Source organism: Triticum dicoccoides, chromosome 7A (genome assembly GCF_002162155.2).
Source record: "Triticum dicoccoides isolate Atlit2015 ecotype Zavitan chromosome 7A, WEW_v2.0, whole genome shotgun sequence".
NCBI lineage: Eukaryota > Viridiplantae > Streptophyta > Magnoliopsida > Poales > Poaceae > Triticum > Triticum dicoccoides.
Genome location: NC_041392.1, coordinates 560,441,872 through 560,461,541, shown reverse-complemented (window position 1 = coordinate 560,461,541; position 19,670 = coordinate 560,441,872). Strand labels below are relative to the sequence as shown.

At 43.7% G+C, this 19,670-nt stretch overlaps 2 protein-coding genes and 1 non-coding gene across 4 annotated transcripts; 2 read left to right on the top strand and 1 right to left on the bottom strand.

The window, feature by feature from the left end:
• The first annotated feature begins 4,869 nt into the window (after window positions 1-4,869).
• Window positions 4,870-8,534, top strand: LOC119331488 (transcription factor MYB51-like). 2 transcript variants are annotated; one of them, XM_037604644.1, is made up of 6 exons: window positions 4,870-4,934; window positions 5,087-5,585; window positions 6,972-7,562; window positions 7,650-7,806; window positions 7,989-8,269; window positions 8,396-8,534. In XM_037604644.1, exons 2-5 carry the CDS (start codon window positions 5,145-5,147, stop codon window positions 8,264-8,266), a joined length of 1,467 nt encoding a protein of 488 aa, XP_037460541.1. In that variant the 5' UTR covers window positions 4,870-4,934; window positions 5,087-5,144; the 3' UTR covers window positions 8,267-8,269; window positions 8,396-8,534. The 2 variants fall into 2 exon arrangements, with proteins under 2 accessions (XP_037460541.1, XP_037460542.1); XM_037604645.1 differs by having other exon boundaries at window positions 8,350-8,534.
• A 321-nt stretch (window positions 8,535-8,855) lies between these two features.
• On the bottom strand, window positions 8,856-11,185 carry LOC119332462. The gene is made up of 5 exons (XM_037605645.1): window positions 10,987-11,185; window positions 10,109-10,368; window positions 9,450-9,540; window positions 9,182-9,248; window positions 8,856-9,090 (listed from the first exon to the last, which is right to left on the bottom strand). The coding sequence occupies exons 1-5, from the start codon at window positions 11,043-11,045 to the stop codon at window positions 9,037-9,039; spliced, it is 531 nt and encodes a 176-aa protein (XP_037461542.1). The 5' UTR covers window positions 11,046-11,185; the 3' UTR covers window positions 8,856-9,036.
• A 7,337-nt stretch (window positions 11,186-18,522) lies between these two features.
• On the top strand, window positions 18,523-18,606 carry TRNAL-CAA. The gene has a single exon. It is a non-coding gene; the product is annotated as a tRNA-Leu (tRNA).
• Window positions 18,607-19,670: the final 1,064 nt, after the last annotated feature.

The window sequence follows — 19,670 nt, the reverse complement described above, 5'->3', positions numbered from 1 at the left end:
ACCATGGTAGCCACCGCCGTTGCCGCCCACCACCATCGTTAGCGGTGAATCCCCCAGCCGGTCCCGAGCACCGCACCTCATCGATGCCGCACGCAACGACGCCCCACCCTCCTCTTTGCGCGCGCGGTGGTGGGGCCTCCCAAAATAGCGCCTATTTGCGGGGATGCTGCTGCGGGATGGACGGCGGGCACGCTGGCGTGGGATCAACAGCGGCCATCACCGGCAAGAACTGTTCTGAAGGCTGCCGCAGGGGAACAAGAGGTGGGGAGATAAAAGGAAAGAACAGCGGCGAATGAATGGATAGGAGCGATCGTGGGGATAAGGGAAATATTTAAGCGGTGTTGTGTGGCCCCATTGCCAGCGTGGACGCGTCCGGCCGAGCATTCGGCCGGCGCACCGGCTCTAAACATTTACCTTGTAGGAATCTGATAACGCCTTGACGTCGGTTAGTAGCACATGGCAAATCAAACATTTTCGATAACAAATTTAGTGAAGCAAAGATGGTAACTTTAGCTTGTAAATATGATAGCCTCGTGCTTCAGTTTTTTTTAACACAGTAAAGACGCAAGCGCTCATATAAACGCGCATACACTCACCCTTATGAAGGCACACACGCATACCCTATCCCTATGAGCACCTCCGAGAGACTGAGCTGGCATATCATCTTGAGATTTTACGAAGTCACCGTAGGCGTCTCGTAGTCGACGGGAACGTCTCCTCCCACTGAAAGCGTATCGCCGGAATCCCTGAAATAAATCCAGGAAAAATGCGAGCACCAGGATTTGAACCCTGGTGGATTGGGGATACCACTGTCCACCTAACCATCTCAACCAGAGGTTGGTTTGCGCTTCAGTTTAATTTTTGATAGAAATTGCCGTGTGCCAACTAACTTGTCATCCTTGCGTCACTAGAATTGCCATTGAAAATCTTCAATTTGTCATGTGCTCGTACCTGACATCAGGTACTTATTATTTCTCCTACAAAAGATGTTGGAGTATCGCTTTCTGGGGCATCCTCGCTTGAAATTGTCTTTCGCGTCGTCTGTTCCACGGGCTTTCACCGATGCCTTTTACCGAGGGTCACCCGCCCACGTGCGCCGTCGTACGCGCTCGTCCGCAGGCACCAGATGTGTGGCTGGGTCGGTCTGTCAGTGTTATTTGCTTCCTGGCCATCTGGCCAGGGGGCACGACGGCAAGCCAACCGGACATGATGGCCATCCGACCAGAGGTTGCGACGGAAAGAGGACGGGTAGTCATGAGGGCCATCCGGCCAGGGGTCACGATGGCAAGCCAGTCGGCCAGGGGTCACAACAGCAAGAAGCCAGGTGGTCATCGCCCCACTACATTCGAATACGGCTTTTGAGAGACGTGACTGTCGTATCGGGTCAGTGAGAGATACCCCGACATAGTTCGACCCAGCGTTGGCTCGATCTATGGTGCCTCGACATTTCACGGATCCGGGCCGCTGAGGCTTCCTTTGGTCGGGAAGGGTGTTTGCTTTGTGCTAATCGGGGTCCCCAGCTCAGCCAATTTTCGGTGTTCCTATAAGTTCCTATAAGTTCGGTGTCCGGCTGGAATGAGCAAAGGGCTCGACCACGTATCCGTCATCTCCCTTCTCGCACGGGTGTACAACCTACCCTATTCTCCGGCCTCAAGAAGTGTGGTGTTCATCGTCGGTCGGTGTACCATCTTTGTTTTGGGTGGGTAACCCCTTTGCTCCATTGTTTGTGCTCGTGTTCTCCTCCATTTGGCGTCGTTTTCCTTTCATTGTGGCACTGCAAGACACAAGACTCTGTGATGGGTACCGAGCAATGAAAGTTGTTGTTGTTTTCACCGTTTGTTTTTATTGCCAAGGAATATATCCACTCGGACTTATGGCGGTCATCCTGCTCGATCCAGTATAAATACTCGCACTCTCTCTCCTGGAACTCTCTCTCATCGAGGTCCTCTTTGGTTTCGCCGGGGAAAGGGTCGTCACATGGTCTCCGAGGGTGATTATGGCAGCGAGTTTTGATGGTGGCGATGTTTTAGGCCGTGCCACATTTGCCGCCGACGTCGAGTCCGATGGGTTTTATATATACTATGTGCGAAGCATAAAGGTGATGGGTTTAGGCTCTCGGGTTGCGTTGACTCTAATGGTATGAACCGGAACGGTGGCGGGTTTTGGCCTCGGGATTGTATTTGCTCTAATGCTATGGGTGCCAGTTTGTTGGTTCACCCTGTCATGATGGCTGCTCATGGAGAATTGAATTGGCCGAGCGTTAACGTTCATGTGGCTCATCAGTTGAAAAGAGGCGAGTCATGTCAGCTTGCCCTCGACGTTGGTTACTGTCCGTTCACGTCCTAAATTTGGTGTGGGCGGCGATAAAGGGATGGTCAATGTGGGTCCTGCCAGCTCGTAGCAATTCAAGATGTCAGATTGATTTTCTCTCGGTTATTTTCTGGGAATTGAGGTTGATCAAACTAATGATGGTTACTATCTCTCTCAGCATCATTATACTCAGGATTTGATCTCACGCTCAATGCTCACGGCTGATAAAGTCATCGTTGTTGTTTTCCCTAGCTGGGTTAGTGCATGTACAATGGTTGATAAAATAGTCTTATCTTAAGTCTTGCATGTAATTTAAAGATGACAAAAAAGATGTCTACAATGAGTCATTTTTTAGCCTTATCTTCAATAACTAGCTATTCCTAGAAACATGGTGAGACATATTGTGCTAAGAGATCATCTCTTGTCTTCTCTTAAATAAGAGAACTTTTCTTATGAGTTCTCTCTCCTCCACCTTATTTTTTATTCTATACGGCACTCCTAAGATAGCACCATTGTACATGCCTTTAGGGCCTGACAAACTTAGTATGATCGTGCCAGTGCAGACCTGTTGTGTCACGTCCCATGGTCTACCACATCCACATGGAGGTGCACATTTCAGCAGGCGCCTTGGTCGTTGAGCCGCTAGGCATTTGACTATCAAAACGGCATGTGACTAAAGAGTTGTAGTTGCCGGGTAAATTGGCCATTCCTGGTGTTGGTTAGGTTGGTTCCTGGGCGACGCAGGTGACGATGTCTCGGCTAGAGGGTCTCCCACCATGTCGCCTTCCGGCCTGGTGGGCCGGGCTAAGGACCCCTATGGTGGTTTAGGAGTGGGCCACACTAGACGGGCCATGGCGTATCAATGGAAGGGTCCGCGATATTTACCATGTACTCCAAGAAGCTAGATTCAGCGAAGACATTGTTTCCTAATACATAACCGACTAGGATGATGTAACCCTAGACCCTCTGGTACCTATATAAATCAAGGGGTAGGGCTCGTAGAACGGCAATAACAATCATAGGGTACATCATATGTACTTTGTACTCCAACCCAAAGCACTAAACACAAGCAGACATAGGGTATTGTCTCTTCGAAGAGCCCGAACCTGGGTAAAATCATGAGCACTTGTTACCATCGCATCTAGATGCTTAGTTCGAGATCGCCTACCTGAGATCTGTCGGATTTAACTCTGTCATTGGTGGCCCATGCAGGTCCCGTCTAAGCAATCCCCGTGATATGATGAGGCGCAAGATCAACGATCAGATCGGTACCTACACTACACACAAATCTTTGTATTCGGCAATATCACCCTCTTCGCTGACCCAATCGACCATCTAGGCCAGGTCGAGACTTTCGCTCCTGGTCGGGTCATTAGATTCACTGATTCGGTAGCATCAAGTACACTGCGGATTCCCGGGGGCAGCTGGTCTTCACAATCTTGGTGTTAAACCAGATTGAGGACATATTTAGTTTTTCTTCTTATTATTTTTCTTTGTTATATTTCATTTTTGTTTGGTTTCTTTTTGTTTCTTTCTTGGCTTTCATTGTTTTTTTCCTCTTTCTCATTGTTTCTTTGGTTTATTTGGGTTTCACTATTTTCCATTCATTTGCACTTGGTTCTTCGGTTTCCTTTTTAATTATCTTTTTCTTTGGCCTCCTTTGTTTCTTTTTCGATTTTCATTGGTTTTTTTCGTTTTTCTTCGTTTCTTTTTATTTTCATTCTACATTTCGTCAAGAACATTTTTTTAAATACATGTTTAACATTTTTTCATAAACATCACTATCATTTGTTTAAATAAATATTTTGATGTCTATTGTTTTCATACACATTGTATATTTATTATCTATTTTAAACATCTTTTAGTACTTACTTAACATTATATATATATGATTAACATTTTTAAAATATATTTTTGATGTCTATTTTTTTCATACACTTCATACATTTTTTTATACAACCAATACATTTTTAACATTTTATATATGCATGTTTAACACTTTCTAGATACATGACTAATATTTTTAAAAACATACACTTCTCTATATCTATTTTCCCATACACATTTTGTAATTTTTATATACATCCAACATATTTCTTATATACATGTTTAACATTTTCCAAAAATGAATTACGTTTTTGAATATTTTTTATGTTTGCTTTTTCCGTACACATAGTACATTTTTTGTATACATTGGAACATTTTTTCTATGCCTATTTAACATTTTTCATATACATGATTAACATTTTAGAAAGTATAATAAACAAAAGTAAAGAAAACAGTGGGAAAAAAAGAGCGCTTTTGGGCCGGCCCAATCTGGCGCTCGCTTCAGGAGGCCGAGGCAGCCATTCGCGGGCCCGTAAACCCACTCCATTCGAGTAAAGAAAAAAGTAAAGAAAACATTCTGCCTTTTGTTCCAGCGCTACATTTCTCGGGGTGGTTCCGGCTCGGGCCGAATTCGCGGGCCCGTAAACCCGCTCCATTCGAAATTGGACTTTTCGTACCTCTAACTAGTACTGCACCATACGCATTGCAAAGCCATCGCGAGTCCCTCCCTACCCTCTACACTCTGCGCCGCCGCCGCACGCGGTAGATCGGTTTCTCCAAAGCTTCACCTCTCCACGGTGAGCACCGCACCCGAGATCAATCTCATGTCGCTCCCTAGATTAGATTCGATCGTATCGAATTGAATTGGTTTTGATTGGATTGCGCTGGAGTGAATTTAGCTGCAGATTGGATTCGTCTCGCTGATGCATTTCCTCTGCTCTGTTCTTAGTTTGGTAGGGCGCTGGCGCGGCTGTGCTGCGGCCTCTCGGCCCGGGACGACGTTGCAGATGGAAGGGAAGGACGCCACGCTCGCCCTGCCGGAGCTGCTGAAGGAGGAGGTGCAGTCGCCGCCGCTGTCACCGCTGTCGCCGCGCAGCAGCGACGACGATGAGACCGAGGCTGATGACAGCGACGGCGAGGAAGAGGAAGGCGGGGCTCCTGTTGGGACCGGCGGTACCGTAGTCAGCGGGCCTCCGATGATGAAGGGGCCGTGGACGTCCGATGAGGACCAGCGCCTGAGGACCTACGTGGAGGCGCATGGCGAGGGCAACTGGAACCAGGTCCAGAGGAACGCCGGGCTGAACCGGTGCGGCAAGAGCTGCCGCCTTCGCTGGGCGAACCACCTCAGGCCCAACCTCAAGAAGGGTCCCTTCTCCAAGGAGGAGGAGCAGAAGATTATCGAGCTTCATGCGCTGCACGGGAACAAGTGGGCTAAGATGGCGTCCGTTGTAAGTTTGCTCGCTCTGCTCTTAGACAGTGGGAGTAACTTCAGCAGTAACATCGAGTCCAACTTAACAAATTTGATTATGTGGCAATGAGTTAATGAAGAGAGAGGTAGTTGTAGTAACTTAACTAGTTACTGTAACATCACATGTTCCAATGCAATATGAGTCTATAACCTAATAAATGAATCTTTGCATGTTATCACACTTAAGTTACTACCCACTATGAAATATGTGTAACATAGTCTAAAAATATGTGTATGTTACTAGTGTATGTTACTATCCATTGTGGCTTGTCTTACATGCTTCTAGATCGATCGGGCAGTCACTTCATTTATTGCTCTTCTCTTGTTAGTTTAGATTTGTGATGATTTGCTTCGGTTGGTTGGCTTGGGGGAACACTGCTCTTGGTCAAACAGTTTGCCTAGTTGTATAGAATTTATTTCATTTTCTCCTAATAGATACCCCCATCCGTACAAAAATATAAAACGGTTTTGCAGTTCAAATTGAACTGCAAAAACATTTTATATTTTGGTACAGAGGTAGTATTTTTGAGAGAAATTTTGCGGCTGACGGGAAGTAAGTAAGAAAGTGGTTATTGAACTGAAGTGACGGTACGTGCTATGCTAATCCATGCGATTGTGTTACCAAGGCGTAGTGATTCGTTGTTGAATCAGCCTGGTTTGCTAACTCGTCCTTGACCTATGTCAAGATGTCAGCAACTTTTATTTATGGCCTACTGTGAGGATATTGATGGAAGGGTCGACGACACTTATATATAGTAACACGTAAGATTACCTCGGATGAAGAATAACACTTATTCTGCACCCTGAATGATGAATAGTAACATTATATATATATATATATATATATATATGTATGTATGTATGTATGTATGATTCTTTGTTTGACAGTTCTAAGAGCATTCTCTCTTATTTGTTATTTCTGTCTCTACTCTTAGTATATAGTCATGTTTTACTTTGCCTGTACATTTAGTTAGCAAGTATGAAATTATTATTTTCTATATTACTGTTAATAATAGAATATAATTTGGTGATCAGATGACATTCCTTAAAGATGTGAATTTTTTAACTATTTGGTTTTGCCTCTTATCGAGTGGGTTTCTTGCCTATAGGTACGTCATGTGCATTGTCATTTGTCACCAACAATTATGCCATATTTGTTTATTTAGTGTTTTGTCTATATTTTTCAGTATGTGTACATTGACATGCATTGTTTAATTTCCCTTAATGTTATTTTAATATTTTTACTATACCAATTTCGGAAATTAGAATATCTTGTCATGACACATATACTTTTTGTTTGAGTAACTATCTTTGGACTACTTAACTCATATACACAACTGTATATTAATTATTATTATTATTTCAGTTAGAAGGCCGCACGGATAATGAAATTAAGAATTTTTGGAACACAAGAACAAAGAGGCTCCAGAAAGCTGGTCTAGGCCTTTATCCAGATGGTTTATTATCTCGGTTGGCAAATCAAGAGATGGGTTCTCATAGTCCTGATGATTCACGTGGGAAGAAACGGCAAAATGAACTCTCACGGGGAATTGGTCTTGAATTTGATGATATTATATTTGAGAAATTAGACTATAAAAAGCAGTCAGACAATTTCCTTACACCAAATTTTACAATTCAAGATTCCCTTCCAATGAATGACATTAACTACCCTTTGAAGCGGCATGCATCTTCTGGCATAGTATCAGACTACGGTGGCAGTCCTAAGTGTGGACAATTTTCTAATGAGACTGAGGAGGCTTCTTACAATGATCTCAACTCCGAAATGTCAATTGTTTCTTTTAATAATGTCATTTCCAATAGCATGCCATTATTAGATGACAATTTCCCTATTTCCGGGAAGATATTGCCCATTAAAATGGAGCTCCCTTCATTCCAATATGTCGGTTATGATACAAGCACCAACTTGTTGTGTCCTTCATCAACTCTTCCTGAACAGGTTGACAATACTATTTTATTTTTCAGTAATTGTTGTGATAAAAATATATTTTTTCACTTCTCAAAACACTGATCCGCTTTTGTTCAGGTACATGGATTTGGGGTCCCTACCCAGTTCCAAGGAGAGTTTGACTCAGTGTCATTTCCATATGGTTACCATTTTATTCCGTCCTCTTCAATCTTTGATGACAATACCCTTGAGTACAGTTCTTTTAATGAACTTAGAACCTACAAATCACCTACTGGTAAGTTTGCTTAATTTTACTTCAATTTTACAGTATCAAACACAACATAGCCTATTTTTAAGTTCGCTTAATATTTTTTGATGTATCAGTATTAGATAAAACTTAATTTATTTTAAAGGTTGTTTAATCTTATTTCAATGTACCAGTGTATGATAAAACATAACTTCTTGTTGGCTTTGCAGACTTGGATGCTATTTTCATGGACAACAAACATAATGCAGATATATTACATGATAAAAAATTTTGCTCAGATCCTTGCGCGACAGATGTGTCAGCAGAAGCAAGATTTTTGAATGAAGATTCAACACACTCAGAGTATCAACCCAACAATGGTCCACTTAATGCATTACTTTATGGAAATTTTTGTGATGATGTTACATTATCAGTCAGGGATGATGGCCATCAGACTCTGCTTTCCAGTAATGGCGTACCCAATACACACCACTTGCCTGGATATTAATATGTAAGAACAAAATTCATAGTGTCTCCTAATTTTCTTTCAAGTAATTAAGTTAAATCTTTATAATAATCATTGTTTTTTAGGATGACGATGGCAAATATTAAACTCTACAGCAATCATCATTTTCAGGACAACATCTGGGACATGACGACGATGATGACTTCAGTTTATGCAGTCCTAGTCTCCCGATTTTATCCCGAGAAGCATTATTCATGAAGCAAAATTACATTTGATTTTTTTTTTTGTCGTTGAATTGAGAATGTTTTATGTGAACCCATTCCATTCATTCATATTGTGAAAGAATTTTATATTCAATATATTGAGTTGCTCCTTAGTGTTAATTGATTGCTTTTGTCCTATCATATTATGAAAATGAAAAATGGTTCCATCTCTGAACTGTATTATCAAATATCATTATATGATATCAACAAATTTCAACCATGAAATTTCTCTTTGCTGTGTTTTGTCATTGGAACAATCACAAGACAAGATCTGTTGTTTTATGGTATTTTTAGTTACATGAGACATGCAAACTTCTTTCAGTTTGACTTTCTTATTTTTATTCAGATAAATGACATCAACTTATTACTATTCTATAAAAAAGCAGTAATAAATTACAATTGATTTAAGATAATAATACTGTATGTTCAAGGTCCCGGTACATAATTGAGCTCACCAAATATACACTTTTGCCAACTTAGAGCTCACTGAGCTCTTGACAATCTATATAATCTCATAACGTGACTTGAAACAAATGTTCTTTTCCCTGTCTAACCGTATAGCCCTTCTTGCTCCCACACGTCCACAAGCAAGTCTACCATTTCCTGTAAATAAAATTATAATTTTAAAATAAGTATGAGAAAGAACATTACAAAACAGAGGGAAATCTGTGATTTATTTAGCATAGGATTTTACCGCAAGAGGAATTGGTTGGTAGAATAGTTTATTGCTTCCTAGCAGGCTCTCGTACGTTGTGTTCCAACTGTATCATCAACAGAAATATCAAAGGTGGAGAATATAGAGTTTAACTTTCACCATACTGAAACAAAGTACCCTAGTTCCATATGCAAAAGGAAATTGGGAAATGTAAGAATATATGATATTTGGATTCTTTTGGTTCAAAGACCATAAAAATAAGATATTTCATGTATTTCAGGTACAACAGTAAATTACAATATCTCACCTTATCTTTGGTTCTTGGGTCTTTTCAAGTCGAGATTTGCATTTTTTGTTTCCAACCCACTGTTGTCTAGTCTGGTTCCACTGCACAAGACCTTTAAATACAGGCAGAATAAAAGTTTACATAAGATTAACAAAATAGTAAATGGCATCTCAATCTGGTGACACGTGAACATGCTACAGAAGTGCTGAGCCTGATAATTAGAATTTTTCAATAACTTGCATCACCGTGTCACGATGCAAAGAACAAAAGAAAGATAGAATAAGACAGCAGAGGCTTTTGTTAGTTCAGATGCAGGATCATCTCATGCCAACTATTCTTGACCATAATTTAAACATTAACATCAACTAAATTCTGAGAGTGTTTCAATCAGAACTATTAGTTGTCGCAGAGACGTTAGAAGCCCCAGTGTGCAGAAGTAAATGCAAGCATGGTTTTGCACACAAGTCCAAAACTACGGCTGCTACAAACTCTGAATGAAAGTCATTTCATGTTCTAATTAAACCTGCATATAAGGACATGGATGACAGAGCTCCAATAATCAGTTGTGCACTTGCATTTATTTGACAGTAAATCACACTAGTACGATGGAATGAAAAAATAGAAAGGAAATGGAACAGATGCCATGGGACACAGACTGATCTTAGGTGCATGCCGTATACCTTGATTTACAAACTCGTTTGGGTTGCTGCTACTTCCAGCTCCATGCTGGTCGCTGGATTGCGGCGCTGTACAGATTGAAGACATGCTCCTCTGCGATTGTAGCGCGCTGTTTCCAATCCCGTGTGCGCTCGTGCTCCAGAAGCCCTCGGACAAGTTTGTCTTCCTTATGGAGCGGCCTTGGATCCTCAAACCTTTTGAAGGCTCATCGACCGCTGTTATCGGAGCAGGCTTAGCACAGCCACAGCATCCAAGGCAACTTCTGCTCTGTAGCAAAACAGTATTGACCAGTGGACGATTAGCTTCACGTATTCGAGAGTCTGAGACAAGTCATGTGGCATAACAACCAGCGAAAAGCTATAAAGTAACGAGTATATGCTTCTTGACAGCTTTTGACATCGGACTGCACAACAACCATCATTCCATGGGCTCAGAAAATCATAAGACAGAGCATTTTGGTACAAGATTACAAAGGTTAGTTTCAAGGTCAGGCAAAAAGTGTGTCTCTTATACCAAAAATAAGCCATGGACATTAAACAAGAATCAGGTACCACCACATGGAGCACCTCCTACTATGGGAACGATGGATTCAAGGACCGCCTGGCCTCCGCAAAGCGGCACCGGCATCTAAATGTTTATAGAGCGCGCGAACCGTGTCTATTTATGCGCAAGCAGCAAGAATCAGAACCGGGAAACAGCATCGCGGTTGCACATGGAACCGGGGACAAAAAGGGGAGAACCTCGCATCCACTAATCCTATTGGCTCCAGGTGGGAGCACAGCGCGAGCCCTAATCCCTAAACCCGATCGAGCTCGCTTCCGTCGCATCAGGTTACGGCAAGTACGGACGAAATGGGGGGAGAGTGAGGGAAGACACGCACCCCATGCAGGCGACGAGGCGGCGCACCCAGGAGGAGAGGGACCTGCAGCCTAGCAGCATAGCATCCGAGGCGGTGAGGTCCTGCGCGCCCGTGGTCGTCCCGGCGGTGGAGGGCGGGAGCAAACCCTAGGCCCCAGCGAGGCGCACGGGTGGAGGAGGAGGGGAGGAGGAGGAGGAAGGGGGAGGTTGCGGGGGCGAGGAGTTGGGGAAGAAGGAATCGGGAATGGGATTCCGTGGTGGGCTGGGATTGGAGAAACAGGGGAATACAAATCGAGGATTCAAGAGCAAACGTTGCTTGGATTTTCTTAAATGAATACGTAAATACCAGTGGTCCGAAATGGTTGTTTTTGCAGTAAATTACAGAGTTATTGGATATCATCAACGTTCTTTTATCTTTATTTACTACGTGTATTTTTTTGAAAGGATTAGATCTATTATAAAATTTCACTGAAAGTACAAAGCATCTTAAAAATAATAAAAATTACATCAAGATTCTGAGACCACCGAACAACCACTACTGCGCCAGAACGAGCCGCCGACGCACAGCTGTCACCGCTCCCCTATGGGAGGCCCGCTTGACCTTGTCGATGATAGTCGAGAAATCTTCGTGCACGTGCTCTTAAGGACCAGCATTTTGAAGCACAGGTGTCGCCTTTGAACTCTTGCATAGAATCGAAGCACCTAATACCAAAGACGAGAAACGCTAACCTCTCCACCCCAAGGAATCTATGTCGGAGCTCTGTCGACTACGTCCGAGCGGACGAACCCGAGGAGGATAGAAGCCCAAGAAGACAAACTCAAAGAAGGAATGCCGCCATCTGTCCGAGTGTCGGACCCGCAGGACTAAAAAAGCCTAACCTAAACTACTAACCAGACCGAAGGCACCGGGATTTCCCTCCTCGCACCGGGCGCCGGAGCGGCAAGCAGAGTGGAGGCAAATTTACAAGCTCGCCGATGAAGTTTGGAGGGAAAATTTTGCCCTAGCCACCTATGGTTAGGGAAGGAAATGAGAGTGTAGTTTCATAAATAGTGAGTGGTAACAGTAAAAAAATATCCAACTGACTGATCCAGTGGTCATCTCTTCATGAAAGTGGAAGAGGGCATGGGTGTACCTTGAGTTCTGATGTACATATGGAATTTTCCATCCGATCCTCATACAACACATCAGATCAAACCATTTATGCATGTAGCCAAAATGCAAGAGCATTATATTTTAGATCATATATCTACAAAACAAGAAAGATCCTATGCATAATTGTTCCGATGAACTTTTACACCTTAAACAATTGTTGCCGTATCTGAAGGAGGGATGGCGAGTTAAGAAGTAGCATCGTGAAAATTCATTGTCAAGACAAAAGAAAGAGCCCTACAATTTGGAGTAAGAGAGTTAGCGGAATAAATTAACATGTGTGTCCAGATTCGATTATAACAAGAGAAAATGGAACTATAGAGCTCAATAGTGAAGCTATGTGGTAGCAGGGGTAGCACCCCCAGCCTTGGAGAAAACTCTGAAGATTTTCTTTGAAGGCCTTAGATGAGGAAAAACAGCTTTCCCAATCATCTTCATTTTGTGGTGTTTCACACCCTTTGGCTTTGTTCTTTCTCTAGCCTCACCATCCTCTTTGCACTTGGAACGCACTCACTTAAAATCTTGCATTTAGGAGACAATCTCACTTGGTTTCGAGAATGCATATCCATTACAAAGTGAGAAGTTTGTAATTTTTTGCTAAGATCCAAATTCTTTATGATTTCCTTTTTCCATTCATTTCTTTAATTTATTTTCTTTTGAAAGTGATATATTGTCCTTCAGCTTATGATGTTCGATCAAACAAAAAATATAGTGTGATTTCATGCTTGTGCCACATACTGGTCTGTTTGGTTGGTGACGTGAGCAGTGTGCCTGAGAAAACTAGACGCGTGAGAGTAGCCGGAGATTCTTGCGACTTTAGCCTGACGAGGCAACCTAGGTCAAATATTGTTTGGGTTGTGCCTGAGCGTACCTAAGCATGATGCCATAAAAAATGATATCAAGCATTGATTGCTACATGCATGCACCCATCAATATGCTAGAATTCGTTTAGCCGGCATATACCAGCTAGGCCCGCGCTGGAAGAAAATAGCCCATTTGGTTACCCGTATTCATTGTTGGGCCTGCATAGCACAAACTTTAAAGAACCCTTAGGCCTACATCTAGAGGAACGCTTAAATCGGTCGTTTTTTGCACCCAGGCCCGAGTGATGCAACCCTAGGCACGTGGGCGTGGGCAGTTGCACGTATGGATGCGAATGCGATCTCGAGAAGTTGCATTGTTTCCCGAAGCATCGTCATAAATTACCCTCACCTCCCTTCCTCACCGCTCTCCCCTCTTCCCCACTCACACTGGCAGCAGCGACCACCGGAGCGATAACAGGACGATCCAAGACGGTGGCTACCACCGGAGCGATTGCAGACCTCCACCGGAGTGTATCGGCCATGGCGGTAAGTCCTTGCACTCTCTCTAGATTTACTGCTTTCGACTCGGGCTAGATTTGATTTGAGCACGTGATTGGAGTGTTAGGGAGGGGGTTGAACACATTGGGGGTGGAGGATTGTATTAAAACACCGCCGTCCATTGATTCTGCACCAATGGCTTCTAGGGATCATAGGTCATTTTTCGATTACATCGGGGGTGGAGATTGGGGTACAGACTTCCTTGTCTATCCGCGACGACCCTGGAGTCGCGTCGAGCGGCGGCGGGGGGCGGGGGGCGTAGCCATCTTCTTTTCTTCCTCATCATCTTCGTCAAGAACGATGGGTCTTGCACGGTCGCCTGCTGCCGGCGCCCTGGCCACCATCTGCACCTCATCGTTGTCGTCCTCCGGCGACACGAACGTGCTACTCTAGTACGCCGCGACACGCTGGTCTTGAGGCGCCTTATACTCCCTGTACTTGGCCCATCTTACCCTCTGTCCAGCGTTGCTGGAGTCTACCTGATTCATGGCCCAACGTAGGATGTCCACTAAAATTGTGCCCTTGGTTGGGTCAGGAACAGTGTCTTCAACTCATCTGGCATAGCCATCTTAATCACAGCGCCGGCCTCCTAGTGCATGTCATCGATGCTGTTGAAGTTCGAGCTCACTTCCATGGTGTACTCGAACTTCTTACAGGCACAGAGCGAGCACCTGAGGAAGAAGGCCCTCCATCCAATGCCCTAGAGGAAAGGGTTGGGGTTGTAGTTGGAGTTCATTTCGAGGGAGAGGTGGTGAAACAAAGAGGAGAAAGAGGAGAGGTGGTGAAACAGAGAGGTGGAAGAGGAGAGTTGGTGAAACAGAGAGGGTTTGAGTGCGGTGTTGGGTTAGTAGGGTGGGTTAATATAGGAGAGTTAGGCCAATATGAATGAATGCTGACCATTGACTGTGTGTTGTTCATAATGCAGATGGACAAGGGCAAGGTGGTCGTGCCACCAGTGGAGAAGGGCAAGGAGGTCGTGCCGCCATTGGTCGACATGCTGGTGCAGGATCACCCAAGCACCAAGCAGAGGAACTATGGGCACTACCATGAGTCAGGACCAAGCACTTCTACAAGGTTATCCTTACTCCGAAGCGGGAGAGTTTGCCAATGCCTCTGGAGTTCACGAAGCACTTCCCCGACCTCCCTACAGAGTTCAAGCTCAAGACGAGCACCGGTTGCGCATGGAGGGTGACGGTGAGGGTGGTCAACGGCAGGGTCACCCTTGATCAAGATTGGGCCACCTTCGCCGCCGTTCACCAGACCATGATCGGGTACATGCTGACGTTCAAGTTGCTGACCCCTGACACCATGAAGGTGATCGTCTTCAACGACGAGGGCGTGGAGGTGGTCATCAAGTGCAAGCAGCACGACGACGCTTTCGCCGTGACCTCCTGAGCTCCTCCTGCCCATTCCTTGTTGGTTGTTGCATAGTTTAAAAAACTGAACCAGAAGTCGAACCGAAAAGGTTGTCGGTTCAGGTTTTTACCGGTCGGACCGCCGGTTCACCGGTTCGATTGTCGGTTTTTTAAATAAATATTATATGTTGAGTAATATATGTGCTAATATAGTGTGAAACAATGGTCAAATAAAATTATTTATATGTAGTGGATCACAAAGTAGCACAACTGAGTTGGTTATTGGGCCATGGGCAAGCCCCACGTACTGCTCAAACATCCCGAGATCGAATTTCACTTCTCCAAATTTCTGTTAAAGAAATTCTTGGTTTTATCCGGTTCAATGATCCGGTTTTTTCACCGGTTTCCAAAAAACCGGCTGGTTCAACCGGTTTTCTCCGATCTGATTGCAGAACGGTCTTATTAGCTTAAAAAATCATCGAGGTCACCGATTTCGTTTTTCGGTTCGACCGCCATTCCGGTCCGGTTTTTTAAACTATGGGTTGTTGGTTTAAGACTTGGGTTTCATTTAAAACTTATCCTACTATGTTGGTTTAAAACTTGTGATGCGTGGTTAAGACTTATGTTTGTGCCTAAGTTTATTTTGTTGCTCTAGTTTTGTTCTTAGTTGTCCATGTGTGCCTCGGATAACCTCACCACCTCGAGGAGGGGGTTATCACACAATTGTCCTAGGTATAATCAAACAACCGGACTTATGTTTCCTCTGAAACAAAACCGCAACCAAACAGTAGGCCTTCCGTTTCGGCACATACAGACTAGAGGAGATGCGGACAATTAATCAACATGCAGAGGATGGTTTTTGCCCTGCATATGCCCAACCAGACCCAAATTGAATAAATACGCAAAGAGGCAAAAAAATGATGTAGGTTACCAAACACATCCCCAGTAAATCATCAAAGTAAGTTGCAGGCTCGTGCCTGAATCCCAGGCCTCCGATTTTGATGGGCTGACTCCGGCTAATCACATGCGTGTGCGGTCAGGCAGGCTAGTTGCACAAATGCTCACGATAGCAACCAAACAAGGATCGGCCAGTGTCTAGCTAGCTTGTGACAAGACTATCTCAGGGTAGCAATCTAAGAGCAATTCTAGCAGACCTTGAAAAAGCTCTGATCCGTAAAATAACCGTCAAAATGCAGGCCGGCACAAAAAATCCCGCCCGAACAGACCTCACAAACGCGACCGGCCCGCAAAAAATTTTTAGAGACGCGGTAAAATCTTGACCCCAACCCGCGAATACACGGGTCCCCCTTCCGGCCCGTCGGTGCCCTGCATATAGCGGGAGCGGTTGGTGGGGAGGACATTTCAGCCCGCGCTTTTCCCCACCAACCACCTTGCCTCTCCCTCTTGCCCCACCGCAGGGCCGTCGCCCAAGATTCTAACGAAAGTAGCCGGCGGGAGCACGCCAAGGCCGCCATACGCACGAGGTTGCCCTCCGCCCCCTCCTGTGTCGGCGGGCCGGAAAGTTGTGGATCTGTGGCCCTTTGTCGCGGGCGGCCGAATTTGACTTTTCCGGCCGCCGGTGGCTGCACCATGCGATGGAATGATCGGGGAGCATCTTGCGCAGCCCCGGCAAAGTCGCATCGCCGTATGCAGGTATGAGTTTGTCCTGTCGCCGCCGCCGCCGGTTTGCGGGCATGGATTCGGCCGGCCGTCCGCCGGGCTCGGCGCTCGCGCAGAGGCTCTGTGGCTCGCCGGTACCGCTCATTCAGTGCGACGACTGCGCATGGACAGTGCTGCGGCTAACTTCAGGGACGGCGAAGCATCCCGGATGGGTGTTCTTCAAATGCGAAAATGACGGGGGTACATGCTGTTTTCATTCGGCTCATTTCGATACCTCATTCTTTGGTTAAGTTGCGATAGCTCATTTCGAACATCATCATGTGTGTAGGAAGATGGATGCTCATTTTGGTTTTGGAAAGACGAATACATTGATTATTGATAGAAAGAAACTTAATAGACGTTCGTGCACTTTTTAGTAGAATCGAAGGCAATGATGCGGCTGCATGTGCAACTAGAGGGGAAGCAACATCTACTTCTTTTGAACCGAAGATGAATAATGAAGAATGCAAAATCAAGAATTCACAGATCAACAATGAATGCATGGAGAAGATATTGATCCAACTAGTGGGAGCAGTTATGAAAGTTGAAAATATTCTAAAATGCATACTTGTGGTTTTTGTTTTCTTTGGTCTTGCTATTCTAGCAAAGATTTGATGATGTCCTATGTATCCAATGTTATTGAAAAGTAAAGAAATGCATTATGTTGTGCCAAATTGAGTTGCAAATTAGGTTTTGCAGGCCGGGGGAAGCGGCGCACCCCGCAAAGCCGACCCGTAAAAGAGTATATTCCTCGGATATCCTTTTATACGGGTCTGCCTCTCCGGCTATCCGCGCCGGCCTACAAAACCGTTTTTTCGCAAACTGCAAACGCGTTTTGCGGATCGGCGGGATACGGGGTCGGCTAAAGATGCTCTAACAGTCCTTACATCCATTAACCCACCATGCCTTGTTGGTGATGATGGGGGCCAAAGATCAATCTGCCATTAACCCACGAGAGAAGTGCATATTTCAACCCTGAACTCTTGTCATAGTCTAATAGACAACCCTGAACTTTAATACCGTCTAAATTACAACCCCCAAGTCTCAAAACCGGTCAGGATTCAACCCTCCCCTCCCTGTTGACCGGTTTTGACCTGGGGTGACCAGTTTTGACTAGTCAACAGGTCCAATCAGCATGCCACGTCAGAATTTTTTTCAAAATTTCAAGAAAAAGTAAATAAAAATCTATAAGATCAGAGAAAAAATATAAAAAGGCAAAATTCCGAAAAAATTGTTCGTGAAAAAAGCTAGGGAAAATAAAAAATGATTTTTTTTTCTGGAATTTGAGTTTTTTTGGAAATTCGTTTTTTTCCGTGTTTTTTGGAAATTGGATTTCTTATTTCTTTTCCTGGATTTTCTTTGATTTTACAGGTTGTTTCCTTGGAAATTTTGCATTTTTTGCTGATGTGGCATGCTGACTGGACCTGTTGACTGGTCAAAACCGGTCAACTAGGTCAAAACCGGTCAACAAAGAGGGAATGGTTGAATCCTGGCCAGTTTTGAGAGTTGGGGGTTGTAATTTAAATGGTATTGGAGTTCGGTATTGTAAATTAGACTAGGACAAAAATTAAGGATTAAAATATGCACTTCTCTCCTAACCCACCGTGAGTGTTGCAGGGCAGGCCCGTTGTTTTCGACTTTGGGGAGTGGAGTGGGCGATCAATCAGTGCTCATGATCGAAACATTTTTTTCCTTTTGCGGGTCACGTTACCAAAACATGATGTGATGTGCCGTCGGCCGATTGAAGGTTTCTTTTCTCTTGTTTTTTTTTAAAACTTTTCTCTTGTTTAGTTATGGTAAATATAATAGGTGGAAGGTACACGGTTCGCGATCGCACTTTAAGCTCCTCGGGGAATCAGGTCGATCGGTAAAGAAAAGCAGACAGTGAGAGAATCATCAGAATAGAGAGAGGGGTGACTAGAATACGATTTATTCCTTTGCGCAGTGGCGTCTCCTTTCTGCTTACCGAAAATATAAAACAAAACAGTGGTTACATTAGTTAAGCAAAGTTAAGGATTGAATAGAGCAGATCAGTCAGGATGGCCGAGTGGTCTAAGGCGCCAGACTCAAGTTCTGGTCCTCTAACGAGGGCGTGGGTTCAAACCCCACTTCTGACATATATTTTTTCTTTTAACTTTCTATATCACAATTTTTAGTTATTTTTTCCTTTTCGGCCTTTTTTAATGTTCTGTCCTCAAATTTCTCCTTGCATTTTCCCCTTCTTTAATATGTTCGCTACAACAACATCAACGATATCCAACAACTACCGTTGCGGCTCTAAAACATACAACGATGTGTACAAAACCACTGGAGTAAGAGGATAACCCACTTTTGACATATATTTTTTCTTTTAACTTTCTATATCACAATTTTTAGTTATTTTTTTCTTTTCGGCCTTCTGACATATATTTTTTCTTTTAACTTTCTATATCACAATTTTTAGTTATTTTTTTCTTTTCGGCCTTTTTTTAATGTTCTGTCCTCAAATTTCTCCTTGCATTTTCCCCTTCTTTAATATATTCGCTACAACAACATCAATCATATCCAACATCTACCGTTGCAGCTCTAAAACATACAACGATGTGTATAAAACCAGTGGAGTAAGAGGATAACCCACTTCTGACATATATTTTTTCTTTTAACTTTCTATATCACAATTTTTAGTTATTTTTTTCCTTTTGGCTTTTTTTAATGTTCTGTCCTCAAATTTCTCCTTGCATTTTCCCCTACTTTAATATGTTCGCTACAACAACATCAATCATATCCAACATTTACCGTTGCGGCTCTAAAACATACAACGATGTGTACAAAACCAGTGGAGTAAGAGGATAACCCACTTCTGACATATATTTTTTCTTTTAACTTTCTATATCACAATTTTTAGTTATTTTTTCTTTTCGGCCTTTTTTAATGTTCTGTCCTCAAATTTCTCCTTGCATTTTCCCCTTCTTTAATATGTTCGCTACAACAACATCAATCATATCCAACATCTACCGTTGCGGCTCTAAAACATACAATGATGTGTACAAAACCAATGGAGTAAGAGGATAACCCAATTCTAAAAAAATATAATGCGCTGTAAAAAGAGAAGGCATGATATATTTAAACCTAGTAAAAACTATTGTTTTAGGTTTCATCTAGCTCAGCTACTCTAGTTGTGTCCCGAGCGCTTTTTTATTTT

Excerpts from the sequence above, each read along its gene's own strand:
- LOC119331488 (XM_037604644.1), top strand. The coding sequence starts at position 5,145 with ATGGAAGGGAAGGACGCCACGCTCGCCCTGCCGGAGCTGCTGAAGGAG. Across the intron at positions 7,563-7,649 it reads CATCAACTCTTCCTGAACAG|GTACATGGATTTGGGGTCCC; the intron begins GTTGACAATACT and ends GCTTTTGTTCAG. Across the intron at positions 7,807-7,988 it reads AACCTACAAATCACCTACTG|ACTTGGATGCTATTTTCATG; the intron begins GTAAGTTTGCTT and ends TTGGCTTTGCAG.
- LOC119332462 (XM_037605645.1), bottom strand. The coding sequence starts at position 11,045 with ATGCTGCTAGGCTGCAGGTCCCTCTCCTCCTGGGTGCGCCGCCTCGTC. Across the intron at positions 10,369-10,986 it reads CGCCTCGTCGCCTGCATGGG|AAGTTGCCTTGGATGCTGTG; the intron begins GTGCGTGTCTTC and ends GCTACAGAGCAG. Across the intron at positions 9,249-9,449 it reads ACCCAAGAACCAAAGATAAG|TTGGAACACAACGTACGAGA; the intron begins GTGAGATATTGT and ends TTGATGATACAG.